The sequence below is a fragment of the Monomorium pharaonis genome, chromosome 10 (assembly GCF_013373865.1).
Source record: "Monomorium pharaonis isolate MP-MQ-018 chromosome 10, ASM1337386v2, whole genome shotgun sequence".
Lineage (NCBI taxonomy): Eukaryota > Metazoa > Arthropoda > Insecta > Hymenoptera > Formicidae > Monomorium > Monomorium pharaonis.
The window spans coordinates 1,186,010-1,209,019 of NC_050476.1; the positions used below are offsets into that span (position 1 = coordinate 1,186,010).

Below are 23,010 nucleotides of genomic sequence, written 5' to 3' on the forward strand. Positions count from 1 at the left end.
TAAAAAATCAGTTAGTAAAAACTGCTTTTTACATTATCAACTGGCGAAGAATAACTTTCAATCATCAGTTGCTCACAAATTTCAATATGCTATAATAAGAAATGTTAAAATGATAAGAAATTGTGCCTATTTTGCTTTTCTTAATATAACAAAATCAGATCTTTCTGTAATAGGTCTTTTTTCAAGATTACATCCATGTATGTTATTGACATATTATTTATGTTAAGTTTATACAAATCTTTTTTATGTAGACAATATGAATTACTCTCAGGCTTTTCTCTGATATGTGATATAGTTTTCATGTATAAATTTGTCTTAATTTAAGATAAACATGGTTTGACTTACCAACACTGATGCGCAACAACGGAGTTGAAACTGCATGAATCTGTAACATATGAAAATGTACAAGTTAAAAAAATTCTCAATCAATATTTCAAACGATATCTATTTAATGAATAAATAAAAATTGAATACGTGTATGTATTCAATTTTCATTTATGCATTAAATATACTTATTGTACTTATTGTGTTGCTTATTACGTGTACGTGTTCGATTTTTATTCATTAAATATACTTAAAAATTAAACTACATCTACAAAAATGTTTAGATATAAATTCAAAAAGAAAATTTTAATAATTACATAAAAAATTTTTTTTTTTTAATTTTCTAAATCAATAATAAATTACTTACACATAGGTTGCTCCGCCGATGCCTTCTTTCCTAGGTCTTCTTCTCCTCCTCGTCCCTTTGAATTTTGCCTTATCGTTGCTTCTTTGTGACATTCGTGCAAGATTTCTTGTAATAATCGGAATGCAAAATCGCGATACTTTGTACGACACTCCCGATCACTCCATTGTCATTTTCAAAGGGAAGGACAACGGGAAGAAATGCGATTCCCACGCGAAACAATGAAACCAGATTCACTCGCGAAAATACGTCGATAAAAATTACTCTGCATTCCGAGGATAAATCGCACACGAACGCGAGTAAAACGCGCGCGGCACTTCAGCTTGTCCTTTTGGACCGAGTACGTGTACACGAAAAGTTTATGACACGAAAACAATGCGACGTGCACACGATGCTGCACTTCCTAAACGAATACAATCAATTCCACAACAAGTTAACGTATCGTCCGTTATTGCATCGGCACTCGATACCATAACAACACAAATCGTGGAATGTACGAAAGTTTCTGAGAAAAACGGAACGTTTGACTAATAGAAGCGAAGATGACGGCGGGAAAGTGGTGTGACGAGTGACGTCACGTAATGTCGTGAAACGCAACTCGAGAAAAGCGACCGTTTCAAAGAATGCCGAGACACAACGAATATCTTCTCGTATGATCACAAGACTAACAGCGTTTCACTTGGCACTCGCGATATTTTACCGAACGTATCCCCTTCGAGCAAAAACACTTTACTCGAAACCAAACGCACGATACTGAGCTTTAGGCCGAAGGCAGAGAACGAAACGTAGGTGTCGTAGTCGTAGGGTAAGGCAGAGAAAAACGTAAGTCGTAATATACTACTATTCTAGAGTCTAGAATAGTATACTACGAAATGTACGACTTACGTTTTTCTCTGCCTTACCCTACGACTACGACTGCGACATCTACGTCTTGTTCTCTGCCTTTGGCCTAACAAATGAATACTATCCTAGCACGACGCAACACGCACGCACGGAATCGACAGAGCATCCGACCGGCGCTGGAACGCAAGGTAACATGGCAGCAGCAGCGGACGTGACCGTTAGCAGATACATTCGGCGGTACTCGGCGCTAGTCGGCGCCACTCGGCGTTGCTAGGCGACCGACTTGTTGACTCGCCGCGCCTGCGCCGACTACCGCCGAGTCACGTACGCCGCTGCCGCCGCCATATTGCTCCGCGCTCCAGCGCCGATCAGACGCTCTGTCGACTCCGTGCGTGTCCGTGCGTGTCTCTGCGTGTCTCGCGTGTTCAGAATTCGTATTGTGCGATGTTGTACAGGTACGGTGTTGCTAGCAAACGATACGCGAGTTATGTGAGATCATAGCAAAGGTCGTATTTATGTGTAAAGCGCGTTTGCCTTCGGTTTCGAGTGAAGTGTTCGCGTGCGCGTTCGAGCAAAGCGTTTGCTCAAAGGGAATACGTCGGTAGAATGTCGCGAGTGCCAGTTAAGTGAAGTGAAGTGAAGTGCTACTAGTTGTCGTGCGAGCATACAAAATAGAAAATTATCGAAACGAATTTGTCTCCGTTGTGTCTCGGCGCGTAATTTTCATTCAACGGCTTTCCTCGGCCTGCGTTTCCATGAAGTTACGTGACGCCACTTTCGTGCCATGTTGATTTTCGCCACCAATCAGACGAGTCGTTCTTTTCACGTATTTTTTCAAATGTAACGGTCGCGCCAAGTGAAATTCTCGCGCGCGGTTTACGTTTTACTCGTGTGATATATTATCCGTAATATCGGGATTGCCGAATAAAGTATGTGCGTGTGTAGCAAGTGCGAATTTTAGTCAGGAGTGTCGATTAAAATGACGGAACGATCAGCAAAGCGTATCAGTTGCCAACTTGCCACGGTTCTTCGCAACAAGCAATGTCGTTTCATCGATCACAATCGACACAATGTGATTCGAAGCCGATCCAGTTTCGGTGAGTACAAATTCTGATGTTATATGCGTGCGAAAATGATTCCCATATTCTCTTACAAATAAACGGGAAATGGTACGTACGTTAACTTTTCCGGAAACGCTGTGAATTTGAAGAACTTCGATTTTCGTTTATTGTTGCACAAAACAGGACTGAGGAAAAACGATATCTTTTGACCATTAATGTCAATCACTTTTTAAAAAGGACAGCTAATCCCCTTTCTGTTTACTATATATTTACTCAATAATTCAAAATCGAAAAATTGCCTGAGACTTAAAATCTTCAATGATATTTACAGAGAGAAAGATATATTCAGAATTACTTACATATATCATCGTAATTATAGTGTGCACAGTGCAAGAAATATCTTTCAAGATTACCAGAGTAAAAATACACGTATATATGATGTGTTTGTATATTTATTAATATAATATAGAATTATGTGATACATGATGTCGTAAAGTCTAATTATTATCATGATTACTATGAAAAAGAAAGCAATACTTTTTCTCTTTATGTACAATTTTTTACACATACATTTACTGAGTTCGGCAAAGCAAATCTGAGACGTCGGAGTGCTCTTTTACCTCACACTATCTTTATTCAATGCCAATAAATAACAAAGACAGAATGTGTCAACGGTGCCTCCAGACGCTTCAGATTTGCTTTACCAAACGCACCCATTGATTACTTGATTCATACTTACAATTTCACCAGCTATTTCTTTGACTACATAATGTGCAAAACATTTTCCATCGTTCGTAATGAATGAGAGAAATATAGATATAGAAGGCAATAAATCAAAAAATGTGTGCAAACACATTTTTAATTATATCCTTAAGATTTTGTTCACTTTTAATGTAATGTTCTCAATCTTAATTATACATACATACATGCATACGTTTGTAGTCATAGAGTTAATGTTTTTAACATAAAAATAATTTCTATAAAGATTGAACGTTACAATATATATGTTCAAAATAGTAAATGGTAACATATGCTTGCCTCAAAAGCAATATAAAAATATTAATATTTTGATATTACCTTGTGTACATACAGTTTGTAATTACATATTCCCTTACGGAAATTTCAATTACTTATTTTGAATATTAAGAACATTGTTAATGCTTTTAATACTCAAAATAAATAATTAATCACTGGTTAATTTGATATTACCAGTATTAAATCTCTGCGTGTAATAACAATCCAGAAATTAATGCTTATATCTATATGATTTATATACATAAAATGTCACAGTGGAATGTTTACTTAAATAAAATAAGAATATAGCCTTTTGTAGTTAACATATTTATGTGTATATAAGACAGTCATTAAGTTCTTTAAAAGATTTCAAGAGATAATTCACGCTAATTCAGGATGGAAACTTCATATAATCATATGTCCAAAGATATCAAAGTTCCAGAAAAAATTTTATTTACTTAAAATTTACAAAAACTACTTCGGTTATTTTAAACATATACCAAGTTGCATACAAAATTTTGAGTAATTTTCGAAATTAAAAAAATTTTTCTGTAACTTTGATATCTTTAATACTAAGTCATTTTGATCGTATGAAATATTTGTCTTGAATTAGTGTAAGAAATCACCCCTTAAAATCTCATAGAATACTTAACAATCGCTCTGTACATATGTGGCAGTATGCAATAATTTAATATTTTAGCGAAAAGAACTATGGAGAATATACGGCAACTGTGCACTTAAATCGCTAATTATTCTACGATAAAATCTAGAAAATCATTGCGACAATAGATGATGAATCTTTGTAACAATACAAATAAATGTAATTCGTTAGCTGTATATTGAGTAATAACTTTATCCAATAATCGTAATGATTCATTATGCAGGATTATCGGCAGATCTATTAGAAATAGGATAATCGAAGCACATTGTTGCTAGGGAATCCACAGCATATTTTCGTTCTTGCTGCGTCGTTTTTAGCCATTGTAAATGTTCACATAAATAAGGGTACAAAGGTACCACTAATGCGTTAATATCGTCTACCGATGCTATAGGCGAAGATTTTTCATCTGCTTCGTTAGGATTCTCTGGTTTTCCTATCCATACTTTACCGATTAACCAACCTCTGGCCACTTGCACCAATTCTTGAGCACCCATTGTCAGTCTGTAAAAATCAAATATACATTGTATCTTAACACAATTAAATCGTAGTTAATTTTCGTCTTCCTCTAATATTCTCTTTGTAATAATACCTGTATTCTAATGATGGAGTATCAGGTGCAAGAATTTTTCCAAGTATTGCTGCCGCTGTTTTATCCGTTACTACATCCCACAGTCCGTCCGTGGCAACAATAATACAATATTGTTCGGTAAGATTGCAACTGTCCAAGTCTAAAGATTGTACTTCGGGTTGTGATTATAGAAATGGTTTGATATTAACACTAATATTACAACCACCATCACCATTTTGAGCCTTCATCTCCATCATTTGATTCATTTGTCTGTACGTTAATTCTATAGCACCTGTAACTAGATCTCTGCCCTTTATCAGTTCATGCTCATCTTCATTCAATAGCATATTGCCTGGTATGGCCAGTAACCTTTCCTGTTTTTTTTTACAAACACAGTTTATTAATATAAATATATATCATACACATTAAAAATTATCTCTGGTAATAATTTTTGCAAAAACAATACATACTAGGATTATCCTGTAGATGTAATCTCGCTGTAAGAGCCACTTGGTATCCTGCATGTCCATCAAACATTGAAAATAGGCCTTACTCTGTGATCTGCACTTACCTATTTAATAGCCATTTAGAACAAATGTTACCATTACAATAGTATTGTCAATATTCGAAATATATGTAAATTAATTTACTGTATCATTTATACAAGAATCTCTTGATGTACCTCTGGTACCTCTGGAACTCTAAGAACCTCTGCGAAATACCTCTAAGAAATACCTGCGTCTCTTCATTTGTCAAACTTAAAAAACTTGAACGGCTGTAAGGTTTATTTTCTATTTTCTACTTCCACCACATAATTGTAAAATTTATGAGTATAACATGAAACAGAACCAAATATACGTGGACATAGCATAGAAGAGACCCAAAAAGTCATGCACATTACCTACGGGATTCATAGATATTTGACTACAATGTTCAATGTGCACATTTTGTGCACATAGAGGCGCTGATAAAAACATCTTAAAACGACGCGATGGCCGCTCTCAGCCCTCTCAGGTTCCTCTGTGCGCTCTCTGCTGATAACTGGATCTTAAGCTTCGTTTGCAATCGGTGTGAATCGGTGATAGTCGCAGACGGTCGGAGAGTAAGATAAAACACGTGCAAAGTAGTGAGAAGTTTTATTGCAGGTTGGAACCTTGGAACGTTTATAAAAATTTGTAATCACAACAAATAGTATATATTGTGATCTCTATCGTAATATATTATTTTTACCAATGATAGTAAAAAAGGCGAGGGACAAGATAACTAGGTAATTATTCAATTTTGAGCCAAACAAGTTAAATTCGCCGAAAATTCATATAATGCGAGATCAAACGAGGATATTTATTAATTTTATCCCCGATTATTATTAATTAACAGAGTTATTTGATTATTTATTCTAAAAAATTTTCTAATTATTTTAGTCATTGAACTTATTTTAATCTCTTTCCAAATGTTAAGCAATAAAGAAATCAATATTTCTATTCACAAACAAAACAGGTGTTGAATCAATCAAATTAAATTCAATCAGAATTTGATTGAGGTCATATAATAATGATAATTTATAGTATTATACAAATTATATGAAATATCACATTGTTTTGTTATGTTTTTATAAACACAATGCCAGGCAATAGGAATAGAAATAATGAAAGAGAGAAAGGATCTTTCTTTTTCTTTTTCTTTATTTCTTGTTCCTATTACCTGTTGCCTGGCATTGTGTTTAGGCCTTTACAGAAACCTGACAAAAAACAAAAAGCTTGCCTTTACAATAAAACAATGTTCACACATCGTGGTTGTAAGAACCCTCATAGGGATACTACTACAAATTTGGTAGATGATGCTAGTGGTAGGCAAAATATTCCTTCAGCTGGCAGATCAAGTCGTCCTCTTGGAGACAGAAGAGGAAAGATCAAGTTTAAACGTAAGAAACAGCGTTTTGACAATGAAGGTACTATTAATGAAACATTTTGTAATTCATATTCAATATAAAAAATAGACAGTTAACTCTTTTTCCCAGTTACATTATCAATTCATTTTCATGCACATTCCAGGTAAATTAGGATATCTTTGTTAATATGTTTAAGTTTGCATTTGAATTTCAGGTTTTGTGAATAATCCTTTAAAACTGTGTGATTTTGAGCAGCAGGCAAATGAAAAAATCAACCAATCTAATTGGCAATTGTCTAAATTTAAGGAAAAGATGGATACAAATGACGTTTCGGCTCAAATCTCTCCCAGAAAAGAAAGAAATTTAGGTTCACCATTGGTGATTGACATGCTCTCAGACGGTGTCACTTCAATAAATCTACCACCAATATTTCAACAGGCACAAAAGACAGGATTAAACAAGGGAACATCTTACAGTGATGTCTTTAACGTTAATGAATTTTTGAGGGAAGGTACGAGTATGACAGTTGCAGATTCCATAAATTCTCAATGCAGCGCCGATATGCAAATTAGACATCCAGAGCAGGCGGCACCTGTGCCATCGAATGCAAATCATAATGATGAAATTGAAGACGTTAGTGATAATAGATTAAGAGACATCAAAGCCGATAATATAAGCAGTCCTGTCAGAAGTCCTATGTGCAAAGAATTTGTCAAAAATAGAAGTCCTAGATTAATGGATCTTGATAGCAGTACGAAGATATGCGGTAATCCTAGGCACAAAAATCGCGTCAATTTGCTCCAGCAACCTAGTAGTAATCAGAAGTCGCCAAAGGTTTACAGCATAAGAAACATAGTCATCGTCAAAATGGAAAGTCGCAGTAGATTCTGCTTTACTGGCAAGCTGTTGATAAGAGTGTTATATGGCGCTGTGAAAATTTACGGTTCTATACTAAACAAATCGAGCGGTACCACAGAGGTATACTCTCCACGTGGATATAGTAATGTCGCCATAGAGACTAGTGAGGAATTCCCAGAGGATAGTATCGATGATGTGTGGACGGCGCTCGCCTCGGAGGGCATCACTCGAGACTCGGAGAGCGAGCTGCAAATTGATATTGATAACGTTTGTCCAGGAACCGCCGTTCTCGTGCTACAGAATTTCGAGAACACTCTGACGCTTTTTCTGAAGACATTTTTCCCATACTTCCAATTGTTTCCGAACGTGAAAAATTCGCACTACATCTCATGGACGGATCCCAAGCGAGCCCAGATATTACTGCAAGCGCATCTACTTCTCGGGCAATACGACGATTTTAACTACAGACGAATGATTATCGATCCCTGCATCACTAAGGATATCACGGAAGAGATGCTAAATCGCTGGCGTGCGAACGAATGGTCCTGCACACTGATCGCCGGTGGTCAGAATGTTGGCAAGTCCACCAGCGTGCGATGTCTGATCAATAGCCTATTGCGTGAGTCGGAAAAAGTGGTTTTGGTGGACGTGGATCCCGGACAGACGGAATGCACGCCGCCTGGCTGCATCTCGTACAGCTTAATCGAGGAACCGTTAATGGGACCAAATTTCACGCATCTGAAGACGCCGGTTTACCAGCTGTTCATTGATGAAATAAACGTTAGCCAATGCATCACGCGCTACCTGGAAGGCATCAAGATGTTGATCGAGAGATTAAAGAAATGTCCCGTCCTGTCTCGTTTTCCTATTGTAGTGAACACAATGGGCTTCACAAAGAATCTCGGTTGGAACATCATGATCCTTACGATAAAGCTAATCAGACCATCCATTATTCTGCAAATTATGTCGTCGAAAAAGAAGAACAATTACGACGACTTTCTCAGCGCGAAAGTTGTAAATAAACAGGTAACACACTTCTTTGATAGTAAAATAAATATGTTATTGAGTGATTAATTCTCCTGAAGAATGAACATTTAACAGGAATGTTCATTTACGTTCTGCGACGAAAGATTCATCGATTGGAATAGGTCGTGTGAGCACGATTTGCGCATAATACACTCACAGGCAGAGACCGTCACAAACAAATGGAACATGGAGCCGTATCAGCAACGTGAGCTTATGATGATTTCTTATTTCAGCGGTCTAGTTTGTGATAAAAATGATTCCTTGTAAGTTTTATATTATGAGTGTATCTGACATTGTTTCATGAACTTTATAAGTCTCTGTAATTTTTACTTTGTTTGCTATTTCAGTCATTTTCAGAACAATGCGAGATCTTCACTTAATATTAACAAAGCAGTGCCATATACGTCAGTATCTTGTATCTAATTGGCATGCGAATGTTAAGTAATGCAGTCAATGACAAATATCTTGATATATATTTATAGGGCACCCTTTTCTTCCTTATGCATTATACCTCAACGATTATTCGGAGTACCTGCGTCACACGCTTTAAGTGTCATAAATGGTAATATTGTAGCACTATGTGGTATAGATTTAACAGAGGAGTCTTCGCAGGAGTCCGATAACATCTCTAGTCTCCGAGTACTGACGCAAAGATCTCCTTTATGTACATGCTACGGATTCGGTATGCACTGATATTTTTGAACTTCTTTTCTAGTAAACATTTTTGAAATGTTTTTAAAATGAATATGAATAGGAAATATTTAAGCAAATATTATAAACATGTCTTCTATTATTACGTAGGAATAATTCGAGGTGTCGACATGGAACGACAGGAAGTGTACATAAACACTCCGTTGTCGATATCGATCATGCAGCATGTAAACTGCTTGGCAGGTTGTATGCCAGTTCCTCCGCCATTGTTGCAATTGAATCAAGGTGCTCCTTATGTTGGTGGAGACGCAGCGCTACCGACAAGTCGCGAGCCTCGTAGAGGATACTTCCGCATGAGATATCAAAATAAATCTAATAAATCATAATAAATCAGGTAAACGTATATTTTGATATACACCTTGGTACATTTTTTTATAAACGGTTGTTAATTTCTTGTTAAATAAAACAAGAATATCTGAACAAATGTACTACACTAGCAGATGTAATATGTTACAGGACATTGTAATAATTACATTTTTTGTTTCAAATTAAAGATCACTACTATATATATAATATTTATATAAGTGTAGCTCATTTCGAGATACATATCGTAATATTTGTCTTTTAGAGGTAAACCTGCATTTTCACACAAAATGTATTTTGAAATTAAATAATTTAATACTGATACATATATACAGAATAATTGTTAATCATATGTCCATATTTCAGAGGAGTGAATGGAGCACTCTTTCTTAAAATAAAGTCATAAAATAAAGTCTAAACGATTTATGTTTAGATCTCTTTTTTTATTTTAATCACTGATATTTATATGTGTATACATCTGATATTTATGTGTGTATACGTATAGAGTTCGTATATCATATTAGTTTAATAATTTTATATATTAATAAAATTGTTTCATAAAATTATAAAAAAATATATTTTAACATATAATTAAAGATTATGCTGTATATATGATTCGATAAATTATGTAATACAAAAAGTTCGATATTGGGTGATGTACAATTTTATATATGTGAATGAGTAAGAAAGAGAGAACGTGTTTATGTATGCATGCACTTTTTATATACAAAATATTGAATTAAGAAATATCATATTCAATATGTTTATATTGAAGACACAGATTTTAGGTATATAAAATTGCATTCACATAGATTGATTCAAAAATAATATAAAATGATTATACAATTCAATCGCGATAAAAATTTTACTGAGCCAAATTTTGTTAATTTTCATTAACCGTTTGCGCTACGGAAGTAAAAATCTCTTTTTAAGAAACAGATTTCTTGCTCGTCTCATCTTCATTGCACTTAAAATATGAGCACAAAGGTCGTAATATGGCAGTGAGTGTTTGTACGCTCCAAGATTTGCCAAGCAATTTCTGTCGATTTGTGGCAGATAAATTTTTCACGTCCGTATAATGTCGTGGAAAACCAAAGATTTCCTCCAGTTCGGTAATCCAAATGGTATCAGTTTTACCTTTCATGATGATTGGTTTTAATTCTGCTTTGCCTATAATAGCAATAGAAATTTTAGTATAATTTTGCTTTCAACAAAAATAAAAACATAAGAGATAAAAATACCTTGTAATAAGGAACCCGATCTGCCTGTAACTGTACGAAGTTTTTTGCAAAGAGCTTTTCGGTTCAAATTTGGTGTAAGCTTATCCTGAACGTCCTGCGGACTTTCAAACAGCGGCATATATGGATTAAAAGGAAGATTATGCCAGTAAAGTCTCAATCTGTGCTGGGGCGAAAAGTCTGCTGAATCTATGACATCAGGTTCTCGTCCCAGATATCTATAATAATTACAAGAATTAATTTTGCGCGTTCATAATGTTAATAAACCTGTTAATAAACATTTCAATATACTTGTTAATTTCTAATCTATACTCGGTTGGCATGGAAGCGACATTTTCGAATAACCAAAACAGGTGTCGACCTTTGTTAGCTTTCTCTACTAGTTTTTTAATTCGAGTATACTCAAAAAAGAGAACGCCAGTTCCCTTCGGATCTACAATCACAAGAGAAGGAGTGAATTAAAATCAGATTAAATTCGTAATTTCTTACAAAAACTTTTGAGAGACGCTTATTGAACAATCGATAAGTACCATGGAGACCTAATCGCGCCGGATTAACCAAACTCAAGTCATTGCATGGTGATCCACCAATTACTAAATCAATTGGCGCAATTTCTTGAATTTTCTCCTTTGTTATACGCCTTACATCTCCTAGATAAGTAATACGATCGCCGAAGTGAGCGGAGCTAATCGTTAACGCATTTACATCAATTTCACTAGCGTAATAAACTTCCACAACAAGCCCCAATTTTTGAAGTACCAAAAAACCTATTGTATATTTAACATAAAGAATATTTAATATTGAATCCTTCGAGTGTACATTTGCGGCAGCAAAAAAAGAATTGTAAATTATATTTATAAATTATAAACATACGAAGTTTTTCTTACCGGTGCTTAAACCATCGAAAAGCGATAGTACACGCACGGGTTTATTTTGCTTCTTATAATTTGTAATATCTACGTCAGACTTGAGATCAGAGGTTGTGCGGAACATTTGTGTAAATTTCTTTTTCCAATCTAATCGCGGACGCAGTATTATATTCGCGGGCTGTTTGCTTTCATCCCTGCAGAGGAAACATTCCCACGGATCTTCCAACAGCATATCGTCGAATGATTTTGGACATATTAAAAATTTCAAACATGCTGTACAGTAGACACTGAAATAAATAACACGTTAAATAATTATACTCCGACGCGACAAAAAAACTAAGCAGAAATATGAACTAACCGTGGACAGTCTTCTGAGTCACAAATAAGAACGGTCCCGGTACTGGCACAAATGGTACAGTAAAACTGAAATCAAACGTGAAATAAAATAACAATCAATATCTCAATCTCTAAATATCATCGGAACTGCCGAATACTTACGCACTTGCCATCGTTACCATGCACGAACATACACGGTTTAAATTCGTCCTAGAAAAAGATAAGAATAAGCGCGATAAATACTTGTTATTATGCTAAAAATTTATTTGGCTATGTTAATTAGATAAAAATAATTTTAAAACTGTATCTTTTGTCTCATACCGAGCATTTTTTACACAAGGATCCTATAAAGAACGGATGTTCTTCTCTTTTACCTTTAGGAACTTTCAAACATCTTAAACATAATGTTTCCATTTCGCAATCTCCTGACATTGCGCGGCGAAGATCATCTACGGTTAACGCAAATATTAAATCGATATCAAAGAGCAGTAATTTTTTAATTTATATATAGATGTTTATAGATTTATATATAGATAATTAAACTCACTGCTCGCTTTTATGTCACGCTTTCGTTCAGCATCTACATCTGACTTGAACTTGAATTCGTTGATTCTTTTTACAATCTCACTGGAATATTTATCATATATCCTGTTAGAGTCTGAAACTTGCAATTGGTTATTCGATTGGTGACTATTATTTGAAAAATATTCAAAGACATTATCTAAAGTCCAGTTATCCGTGTCGCATCCTAAACGTGAGCAATAATCCTAAAAAGTCAGATTCAAATGTCGTAAAAGTTTTTGGAAATTTTTATGAGAAAATATTTATCATATACATGCAACACACATTCCAATAAATCGTGCTACATTCAAATAAATCATTTATAATCTTATGGATCATCTCGGATAAATAATTACTTAAATGTTTTACCTTGGAAGCCTGAAGCACACCTTCAAGATACTGTTGCCTATTAGTATTTTGAATGTAGTCGCGCATTTTTTCTATTCCTTTGTGAAATTTCAGAAATTCGAGATGACGTACCTAATTAAATGCATGATATAAAATAATTTGTTACATAGAGAAACATTGGATATGCAAATTGTTTTCCCTTTAAATCATTAATATGAAAAAATTAGTCACCTCTGAAACCTGATAATCGCCGTACCACATAATCCATTGACAACCGAAACTTGGTTCTTTCAAACAGCAGTCGCGATAATCAATAATCATTGCTAAAAAAAATATGTAAAAAATTCTTCATATACTTGATACATGAAGAAGGATTAAGCAAATATTAGTAAAAAAAAAGAATGAATGCGCTTATACCGGGCCACCAACAATGTCCGGGGATCTTTCCCCAGGTTATTACACCAGGTTGTTGGTGTTGCAAACATAAACGCTCATTATCGATCTGTTCCCAACTTGTGTTTACATCTTTCTTTTCTGTATTCTGCCTTTTCGGCGGCGGTAACTCCTTGACAGGTGACTCTCCTGTAAAGTGGACATTATTAAATTAACAGATTATTGTTTTAAACAGAATATATCATACACGAATATATTATAGATATAAAAAAAGTCGTACTTTTCTGTTTTGCTATATATTTTTCAGTAGCTTTAGCGTTTATTTCCTTCAAACTATCCAGTCTCTCTTGTACGTGTTCCGGATATGGATAAAACGTTAAATCATCCACTATTATACCAAATAATTTTATTTAACACGATGATGAAGGGAAAATTCATAGGGATTCGTGTCTTAGACTTACGTGTCTCCAAATCAGCTACGTTTCGTTGTATCCAATAATAATAAGGCTTTGTCAGAGTACAGTTGAAACGTTGGCGAAGTATCTAAAATAATCGTAACGGCACATCGCATTTTTGGAAGTAATTCCTTATGTAATTCTTATTGTCTTTAATTTTATTCTCGAAGAGTTATCAAAGAACCTGTATAGTCGCGTCAATGGCGCGCGTACGAATACTTTTACGAGACTGTTGCGACAGTCGCTCCTCCAAGTGCCTCGAGAACGGTTGTATCTGTGTTTCTTCTTTAAGCTGAAATCACATCAATTACGTTTCATTGTCCTTTTCCATCAATAAAAAAAAGATTCTTACGTTTGCGACATTTCACTAATTTACCAATGATATGTGCGATTCTCCAATCCAGTAGACCCACAACTTGCCGGGCTCAGGCGCCATTCCTACATGTTCGGCTTCGACGATCAGTGCTGCAATATGACATTTTTTGTAAAAAAAAATTTTTTTAAGAGAAACTTGCACTTGAAATAATCGACAAATGTTTAATATCTAATGAATAAGGATTTCCTTGATTGGAAAGTACAAAAATAAAAACAAATTCAAAATTTAAATTTAAAAACAGAACATCTGGATTTATTTGGTTCTTGTAAGAAACCTTTCAATCTACACTTACGTAACAAAAACAATGTTAGTTAAAAACATCAATATTATGTCATCTTTAATTTCTATAGTTAATTTTGAGATTTGAAATTGGTACTCTTAATACGAGCTACATTTTGCATACAACACATTACATGCATCTGGTAATTATTATAATTAATATATTTACCTGGCCACCATCCTGCAAAGAAACCCCATACTAATTTGCCTGTGTGATATTCTTTACGATTTTCGGTTTTAATCTTTACCAAAGCTCTGGTTACTCTACGTGGATTATTACTTTCACTATCGTACTCCAAAGTGTTACCCCTGTCACGTGCGCATTGTCGCATTACATTTACTTTGTTAGTAAATTTCAAGTTTTTCGTAGCCCTATCTTGAACCTATTACATTATATATGTATTATTGTATATCTGTTACAATATTAATAAAATTACTTATATCTCTGTAAATGAATTAAATTGATCCATAATATATATGAACTTGTGTCCTGAATTCATTTTTGAAGTTATACCCATACATTAAATATGTACCCTGTATAACTAATATTTCACTCACCTTGGAATCATCGTTTTCATCCTTAACAAAGCTACTATCCGATGTCAATTTCGTAATTGTCCTATTTTTATTTCTATATGTGATTAAATCCTTCGCATCGTCGCGATTAATAAATTTCACGTCTTCAGAATTTCCATCCGAATCGTGAAAAGAATTATCTTTTGCCGTTGGCAAAAAAGTATCTTCGTGATACTTGTAACATGCGTTATTCAATGTCTCGTGTTCCTCATCAGATTTTTCGTCTTTTATCGAATCGTCCGTAACGATCTTCCGAGCCAATACCAACGCGCCACCAACTTCATTACCGCATTCTTCAGTTGAGGATTCCAAGGTTGATCGGCGCCAGGATGAATGGATCTCGTCGTCATTGTCGCTACTGTCCTCCGATTTCCAACTTTCCTCTATGTTTATTTTCAAGGAAGACGTCGATTGTGGAGTATCGAAATCGACGCAATCATGGAAAACACTTCGATAAGCCGTGTTCATTTTTTCATCGAGTTTACAATCAATCGAATATCTGTGTCTTTTTTTACGATACCTTCCACGCTTCTTGAAGTTGACCAATGAATCTTCAACATTTGTTTGTTTGTATTCTTTTTCCAAATCGAACGATTGTTTCAAGTCATTGGACGCGATTGAGTCGCATTTGTTAGGTTCGTTCTTGTCCAACCAATCGTAATCCATAGAGACATTTTGACTGAGATCCTTGTAATTCGAGTTCTCGAGTATATCCTTCTCACTTTTGGAAATCGTTTTCCCAATATCCTCAGAACCCTTTGTAATTTTTGTGTTTATGCACTCTTGAATATCTCGCATAATAGCGGCGGCTGCATCCTTCGAGCTCATTCTCTTACACGGGCAGGTGGTATTTGTAAAATTGTGAGAACGTCGTCGTGCCTTACAGTCGCAACGTTTCTGTACCGCAATTTCCTTCGCGACATCACGCGTGCCAGCAGCAAAGGCGCCCCTCGAATTCGACTTGCTTTTTGAAGAATTTTCCTCTAAATCTTGAGAGATTCGCCGACGGTTACGATGATTAGACTCTGCGGAATTGCAAATTTTTTCTCGGTTTCGTTCAACCAATCTGTTTCCTCTTTTCTTCGACACATCCCCGCTCTTTTTTAACTCGAGTTTCTTTTTTCTCGACAACGCTCTTCTGGTTCGGTGCGGAGCATTTTTATTCTCAGGGATCTTGCGCGATGCGCGTTGTTCCGCAAATTTCGCTAACTTGGCGGTTTGCGCGTTATCCCTCGACGTATCGGAAACCGACGTTACATTTTTCCAGGTGTCGAAATCATTGTTCTCGGTACTGTTATCGATCCGCAGGACGTTCATGAAGTAATCAGGATATTCCGATAACTTCGTCCGATTATGCGAGTCTTCCTTCGCGTGACTAGGGGAGTAGACTCCGGAGTAACCGGAATAATCAACTGAGGCGATCTCGTCTGCGGAACTCGTCTCCGATGTCGTTTGACTAATTACTTCTTCGTCGTCGGTTGAACTTTCGGGCAAACGCTCGTCATCGACGAAAGTGCGGGATCGCATTGACGAAGAGTTTGTCCTCGCCGATAATCTCGCTGACCGATCATGCGATACGGCGAGATTTTCTCGCTTGGATTTTCGCAGCAACGAGGTGTTTCTCTCGGTCGGAAGATCTGCCGTTTCGCCATCGATTCTCGGATGTATGTCCTCCCTCGGTCTCCTTCGCCGTCTCACCGACCACGGCCGCGTTTTCCTCTTTCGTCTTCGGGCAGGCTTCCTCCTGATCCGTTTAACTTGCGTCGGGTCAATGAACGGCCACGAGTTACCGAAGATACTCGTAGACTTACACGCATCACCATCCTCGCGATCGTTCGTTTCGAGATCTGAAGATTTCCCCGCGTCCTCGGTGGTGGATAGAGAATTTAAATCCGAGTAACTCGCGATGACGATTTCCTTGAGGGAAGACTCTCGGAGCAAACCCAGGTCTAAGGCGCAGGACAAGGCCCAAGCATTCGCTATCAAGGACAATTTTGATGAGCCTCTTCTACATTGGTCCGGCTTTCGACTTGGCTCCTGAAAGATTAAAGATCGTAGAATTTAAGATGATGCAATTAATTTAATAAGAGATATTGATAACATTAAGATATTAATTAAGATACTAAAATCAAGAATCTTTCATAATTTTTTAAAGAGAGACGTTTGAATTTTTACAATTACATTATTGTAATTTCTAGAACATTTATTATATTGCAGCTCGATATTCTTCAGCGGTGTCAACAAAAAACTGAAGCAAGAAAAAAGGTTGAGATATTGAATAGAAGATGGAATATTGGATAATTTCATTGTGTGCACAAGATATTCTTATAAATTTAATCACCTTTCCCTTAATATTTTATTATGTTATCAATATAATATAATTAATATTTTATTTTCAAGAAATATACGTAAATATATAAAATATATTCTTTAAAGTTCGAAAGTTTACGTAATGACGTTTTTGAAATTACTTATTTTGGAAATAAATCTCTTATTTCTCCAAATTAAGCATCGTACCGCTCATGGTGCAATTACGAATAATCGAACGATTGCTGCGGGAGAATATGCGGCACGTGAAATTGTATTAACGACGCAATACCGGAAGTGAGAGACGCACGAAAGAGTCTCTCCATAATCCGGGATGTGTTTGCTTATTTCGTAATTACGAGAGAGTAAAGTGTATAAAGAAAATGTATTGGATCGCGTCGCATCCGTGAGCAGATTTCCCACGGGTAAACGTAACTCGCAACATTGACAGAGTCCTGGCGTCCCGGGGACAAGGAAGAAGTAAGAAAGAGAGAGGGAGAGAGAGACCATCACGAAAGTTTTCGCAGGTCTTGCTGTGGTATCCCATGTGTGTATGCGTGCGCACGCGCGTGTACACGTGTACGTGCAAAAATCTCGTCTCTCAAAGAGAAACAAATTGAGGTCGCGGGCGCTTGATTAAAATTAAACCTAAATTAATCCCTCCTTGAACCTCCTCCTCGGCCGTGCGTCGCCGCCCGCGGTAAACACGCGGTTTTCATATTACCGCGCCGTGTCGAAGAGGGTAGTCTCTCTCGAAACGCGAAGCAGTACTCTCGCGGCGAGACGAGCACCGCTCTTGATCGCGGCGTAATATTCGTGCATGGCGCAAACACCGACAACATGTATATCCCCCTTTGCCCTCTCGGTAGTTGCACGCACTTTCGTATTTGGCATGCGTACCAGGAGTATGAACCCCCCCCCTCTCTCTCTCTCTTTCTCTCTCTTTCTTTCTCTTTCTCTCTAGTAATACTTCCCGGAAGTCTACGAAGACCTGAATTAAGTATGAAGTCATAAGAAATGTAGATGCGCTACAAAATGAATGTCCGCTGCAAAGTCGACGCGCGCGACTCTCCTTATTCGTCGACAATGCATTTTAGTGCATTAATCGCGACGGCGCAGCGATGCGAATAATAACGCGAAAACGCGCGCGGACATTAATAATTCCACAGGCTATGTTTCAACACGCGATTTAATATTTTATCCTTCGGTAGAGAAGATTAATTAAGCACTTAATATATACATGCGCATTTATATGCATGTATGTCAGTATGCGCATAACGCAATTATCTTATTTTAGGTTTTGTACTTTGAAACGTCTGTGTATTTACGGAGATTTTTGTCGCGCATCTTGACAAAAAAGAAAAGGATTTTTTAACGACAAATATTTTTACGGCTCCGTCTGACTCGGGGATTTTCTCCTTAGTCCTCGCTAAAGGAGAGTCAACTCTGTATTTTTTTTCCGTGAATCTGTAAATATTTGATGCGTTAAAAATGTAAGATTACGTATACGACACACACGTGCAATTCCATGTCTATAATATAACTGAAGTCAAGATAAAAAGAGTATCGCTAGACCCAAGAGAAGAAATCAAGCAATTTGCATAGGGCATAAATATTTCAATATCAGCGGGACGGTGTAGCCATCGCTCCCCCTTGAAAACCGCCTTTTACTCCACCCTACCATTCTGCGGTAATTGCGGCGTGTCCGCGCCGCAATGTCTTATTTCAAATAAGCGATCGATAAAATGAAATATAAACGAGCTTGGGAAAAATGCTCCCGGCGTGCAGGCGGGTGTACCGTTGAATCACACGATAATTATGTTATTACTGCTGATATAATAGGCATAATTTCACCGCGGACGGCGTCGGTGACCACGCAGCGGCGCTATTTTTTTTTCCGCGGCGGCGCGGAAACAAAGACATCTGGACAACGCGCGAGTTGCATATGAATTCTGCGATCCGCATTCGAATTGCTCTTTAAACCGCGATCCGTTTCCGGCTCCGGGGTGTCGTACAGAAGAAAGAGAACCTCGAGAGCCGACGCGTGCTGCACGTGGCGCCTCTAAAACGTGCATCTAGAGGCCGGTTTGCACCGCGGTCGACCTGTTGAATGGGGGAAAGCTCGTCATTAACAGTTTTATGCGAACTTACTTGGCGGTAGTGCGCCGTTTCGATTGCACGTTATTTAACAATATCAACTGAGAATGGCATCACCCGGGGTGATTTTTATATCTCGGCAATGAGAAAATGAAACTCATTCATTGTACTAAAAAAAAAATCAGGTGACTATTTTCAGATTAATCTCATAAATGGGTTGCATTCCGCATCGGACGAAAATTACGTGATACATAGTCTTCGACTGGGTTTGATTATACGCAGGCTTCACACATTCGCATATTTTTATTCGCAGTCCAATATTTGCGGTCATTCATTGTGTTTTATTCGTAATTCTTAAGTAATTACTCTTACCGCCCATAAAATATTGCTTCGCTAAATTGATTAAGAAGTTACTTTTTCATTTCTCGCAATTTTCCCATTATTTAGTGTATTCAGGACAACGAAACGCGCCGTGTAAATTTCAAATATTATTCCCTTTTGTTAAACCTTTCATTGTCTAGTGATTAAGTATTTACAGATGTAAGCGTCAGTTGCCGGCGCACGCAATTCTCGTTACGTTCGCCGACACGCGGACGTTTCTGACTGTTCTTCCATTAATTGTCGAATTACGTTCCCGATTGCGGTACTAGAAGCGAAGAAATTTCAAGGAGCGCCAAATTGCGCAACCTAATCGGCCTCTGAACTCGCGAATGCGGAAACAACCGCGAGGGGCGATAAATGAATCGAGGTCGGCGGCGACGGCACGGTCGGAGATCCAAATCGCCCTTTAAATGGCCATGCGGAGGGTTGGCGAGGACGCGAAAAAAAAAGAGAAAGAAAAGATAAGAGGAGAGAGAGAAAGGGAGAGAAAGAGAGCGGGAGGGCGATTGCACACACAGGCGAGCGTACATACGGTTTACGTAGCGCCTCCAAAGGCATTTCTCGAGGTCGCTCCGCTCCACCGGGGTCGACCTGATGAATGGAAACGTCGGTATTATTGTGTTTACACGCGGGACACACGGGTGCCTCTCTCGCCACACTTGGCGTGGAAACATTCCATTCATAAAGCGTTCCGCGCGTTCCTCTCACCGCCGCACACACTCCGGCCGTGTGCGGCCCACACGTATGCACATGCACACACGCAGACACAGAGGACGGGGAAGGGTACGCGACCCCTCTGCTGCCTACCGCGCGGGGGTTGACACCAGTGACGTATTCAGAATTTCGTTGCCGCGCCGAGGAGAGAGAGAGAGAGAGAGAGAGAGAGAGGGAGGGGGATGGCAAACTCGGCCCGCCCCGAGATAAAGCCGCGCAGGAGATTTCCTCCGACCCGCGATAATATACCCACCACCCTCTCCCTTACTTCGGCCCGAAAATAATTCCTCGCTCCATTACGCGGGAAAACGGGGAGATTCCCGACGTGCCGCCGCGCGTCTAGTGACGAGGAGACTTGAATGAGGACCCGCGGATTTTTGCATGCCTTTCCCTCGGCTACTTAATCCGGTTACGCGAATTAATTTCTCCCGCGGTGTACACTTCGTATGCATCATATTCTGTCGCGTCGGAAATGAATGGAACCACGTAGGTGCAAAGAGTATTCGTCATCTCTCAGTATATTTAATATATTTAATTCCGGATGAGAGGAGTGAATTTTTACTCAACTCAAGTTTAGTACAGTTTCTGTTACTACAATTTTGAAAGCTTGAAATAACATTAAATAAGATCTTTTCTTTTTCTTCAATTAAAATAGCGTCAGTTCAATTATCTCAGCATCTTAGAAAATAAATGAAGACATGAAAACATGAAGTAGACATAAAAAATATTTTTAATTATATGGGTGAATTTTCCAGAGTAGTGCTAAGTAAGAAAAAAATACGAGCAGCATTCCAGGGTTAAATATACAACATCTGTACAAGTCATACTTATCATCCCCTTTGTCTTCATGACACGTCTTCATGATGAATGTAAAACATTATTATCTCTATTATTATTCCTATTTCATTTCTCTCTCTTTCTCTCTCCGTGTATATAATCTCTACTTAGAGTCTCGTAATGCATTTTTAACTACATGAAATTATTTTCTAAATTATTTTCTCAACGCGACACACAAAAGAATACGCGAAACGCGAGACGGAAGGGTGTGAAATTCTCGCGGGGGTGAGGAAGGTCGGCGCGCAACCACTCTTCCATGTTACTCGTAACACATCGTGGTAATTTATAACGACAGGTGTTACCGGTGTAGCCCCTCTGTCCCCCTCCCCCCCCCCCCGATCTCTTCATCTACCTCTACCGAGAAAAGGCGTCAACCATAACGCCGCCAGCCAGAGGGCTGACGGCGGCAGCAAAGAAATTCTCTTTTTCGTCGCGTGCCTCTCAAGGTCTTTAAACTGAATGGTCACGCGTGTGCAATCCTGTCACTCTTTCTCTTCTTTGTACTTGATACCGAAAGCAGCATCAAACTTTTGGAAACGCAGCTCGCGCATTCCACACGATCGGGTGCGTCTAAACTAGGTCTGCCTTGCATTCTGTGAATTTTCATAGATTTGAATATTCCGCGAAGTATGTAAATGTTCGGAATATATTCGCCGAAAAAAAAAAATATATATATATATATCACAAAATTCCAATATTTGTAAAATATCATTAAAATTAGATATATTTGGCATAATTAAATTTTATAATTTTATAATCGATATTTGCCAAAAATATTAAGGATTCTTTCAATACTTTAGACATCAATGGAACGTATTATAACTCAAGTATTTGAACTCGAGCCAGTGCTTCAGACATTCATTGACCAGAATCCGAAAATACTGGGCGAAAGACTAGTACTATTTATATTTAATACGTTTCTCAAATATTAATTCGGATATTTGAAGAAGCCGACGCCTCAATTATTCGTTCAATCTAAATGTAATCTGGATTTGTCGGAGTTCGTCGAATGGGAAATTGCGCGCGGCGGCCTGAGAGAAATAGTTTATAAAATCCCGTAAGTCCTTCATTCGAAAGCCAATTAAAGCGCGCGACGAGAGCACACCGTAATGCGACGTACGTAACGTCGACTTAAGATGATTCGCGGCGCAAAGCCGGATCTCGCTGCGCCACACGATTCCCCCGTGTTTACGTCGTGCCAGCTGATATGAATGGACTAGTAAAGCGCTCGGGATACCGCGCACGTATTTGTGCATTCGGTCATGACGACTTTCCGTATAAATTGAAACTTCTCGAGGGTGTCTCGTCGCCGACCGTGGGGCGAGGGCGAACGTCGAGAGAGGTGGAGGAGGAGAGGAAATGAAACGACGGGGATCGTGAGAGCGGGACGAGAGAAGAACAAGAGGCTGGGAGAGATAGAGAGCGAGAGGGTGAGGCGAATCAGAGGAGGGTAGAAAGCCGCGAAGCTGGGTCAGTTCCGTTTAGTAGGAGCCAAGCTCCAATTCCGCTTGGATCTGTCGCCGTTGTCCTTCACGTCTCTCCGTAATTACTCGAATAGATGCCCCGGAAAAAAGGGCGCAAAAAAAGGAGATGCTGGAAAACCAGGTATACTCCCAATGTGC

At 37.9% G+C, this 23,010-nt stretch overlaps 3 protein-coding genes across 6 annotated transcripts in view; 1 reads left to right on the top strand and 2 right to left on the bottom strand.

Moving 5' to 3' along the window:
- Window positions 1-1,405, bottom strand: part of LOC105831468 (trehalase) — a 59,575-nt gene extending 58,170 nt beyond the window's left edge. The window contains exons 1-2 of the mRNA XM_036293256.1: window positions 692-1,405; window positions 346-385 (exon numbers count right to left, since the gene is read on the bottom strand). Coding sequence (XP_036149149.1) covers window positions 346-385; window positions 692-783 — 132 coding nt within the window. The 5' untranslated portion in view covers window positions 784-1,405. The remainder of the gene's footprint in view (window positions 1-345; window positions 386-691) is intronic.
- Window positions 1,406-5,890: 4,485 nt separating this feature from the next.
- On the top strand, window positions 5,891-9,833 carry LOC105830582 (polynucleotide 5'-hydroxyl-kinase NOL9). Of its 3 annotated transcripts, none has more exons than XM_012669979.3 (7): window positions 5,891-6,102; window positions 6,560-6,756; window positions 6,938-8,607; window positions 8,683-8,870; window positions 8,955-9,011; window positions 9,090-9,289; window positions 9,409-9,833. In XM_012669979.3, the coding sequence occupies exons 1-7, from the start codon at window positions 6,068-6,070 to the stop codon at window positions 9,642-9,644; spliced, it is 2,583 nt and encodes an 860-aa protein (XP_012525433.1). In that variant the 5' UTR covers window positions 5,891-6,067; the 3' UTR covers window positions 9,645-9,833. The 3 variants fall into 3 exon arrangements, with proteins under 3 accessions (XP_012525433.1, XP_012525432.1, XP_012525434.1); XM_012669978.3 differs by having other exon boundaries at window positions 5,892-6,102; window positions 6,560-6,783; XM_012669980.3 differs by having other exon boundaries at window positions 5,893-6,102; window positions 6,570-6,783.
- Window positions 9,639-23,010, bottom strand: part of LOC105830581 — a 128,711-nt gene continuing 115,339 nt past the window's right edge. For both annotated transcript variants that reach the window (XM_036293255.1, XM_028193859.2), the window contains 18 exons: window positions 15,035-17,089; window positions 14,646-14,859; window positions 14,198-14,286; window positions 14,006-14,113; window positions 13,828-13,909; window positions 13,647-13,754; window positions 13,391-13,555; window positions 13,205-13,296; window positions 12,995-13,105; window positions 12,612-12,831; window positions 12,386-12,513; window positions 12,227-12,274; window positions 12,087-12,151; window positions 11,747-12,015; window positions 11,390-11,626; window positions 11,151-11,292; window positions 10,863-11,077; window positions 9,639-10,791 (listed from right to left, as the gene is read on the bottom strand). In XM_036293255.1, the coding sequence (XP_036149148.1) occupies window positions 10,550-10,791; window positions 10,863-11,077; window positions 11,151-11,292; window positions 11,390-11,626; window positions 11,747-12,015; window positions 12,087-12,151; window positions 12,227-12,274; window positions 12,386-12,513; window positions 12,612-12,831; window positions 12,995-13,105; window positions 13,205-13,296; window positions 13,391-13,555; window positions 13,647-13,754; window positions 13,828-13,909; window positions 14,006-14,113; window positions 14,198-14,286; window positions 14,646-14,859; window positions 15,035-17,089 (4,590 nt within the window). In that variant the 3' untranslated portion in view covers window positions 9,639-10,549. The remainder of the gene's footprint in view (window positions 10,792-10,862; window positions 11,078-11,150; window positions 11,293-11,389; window positions 11,627-11,746; window positions 12,016-12,086; window positions 12,152-12,226; window positions 12,275-12,385; window positions 12,514-12,611; window positions 12,832-12,994; window positions 13,106-13,204; window positions 13,297-13,390; window positions 13,556-13,646; window positions 13,755-13,827; window positions 13,910-14,005; window positions 14,114-14,197; window positions 14,287-14,645; window positions 14,860-15,034; window positions 17,090-23,010) is intronic.

Excerpts from the sequence above, each read along its gene's own strand:
- LOC105830582 (XM_012669978.3), top strand. The coding sequence starts at position 6,068 with ATGATAGTAAAAAAGGCGAGGGACAAGATAACTAG. Across the intron at positions 9,012-9,089 it reads AACAAAGCAGTGCCATATAC|GGCACCCTTTTCTTCCTTAT; the intron begins GTCAGTATCTTG and ends ATATATTTATAG. Across the intron at positions 9,290-9,408 it reads ATGTACATGCTACGGATTCG|GAATAATTCGAGGTGTCGAC; the intron begins GTATGCACTGAT and ends ATTATTACGTAG.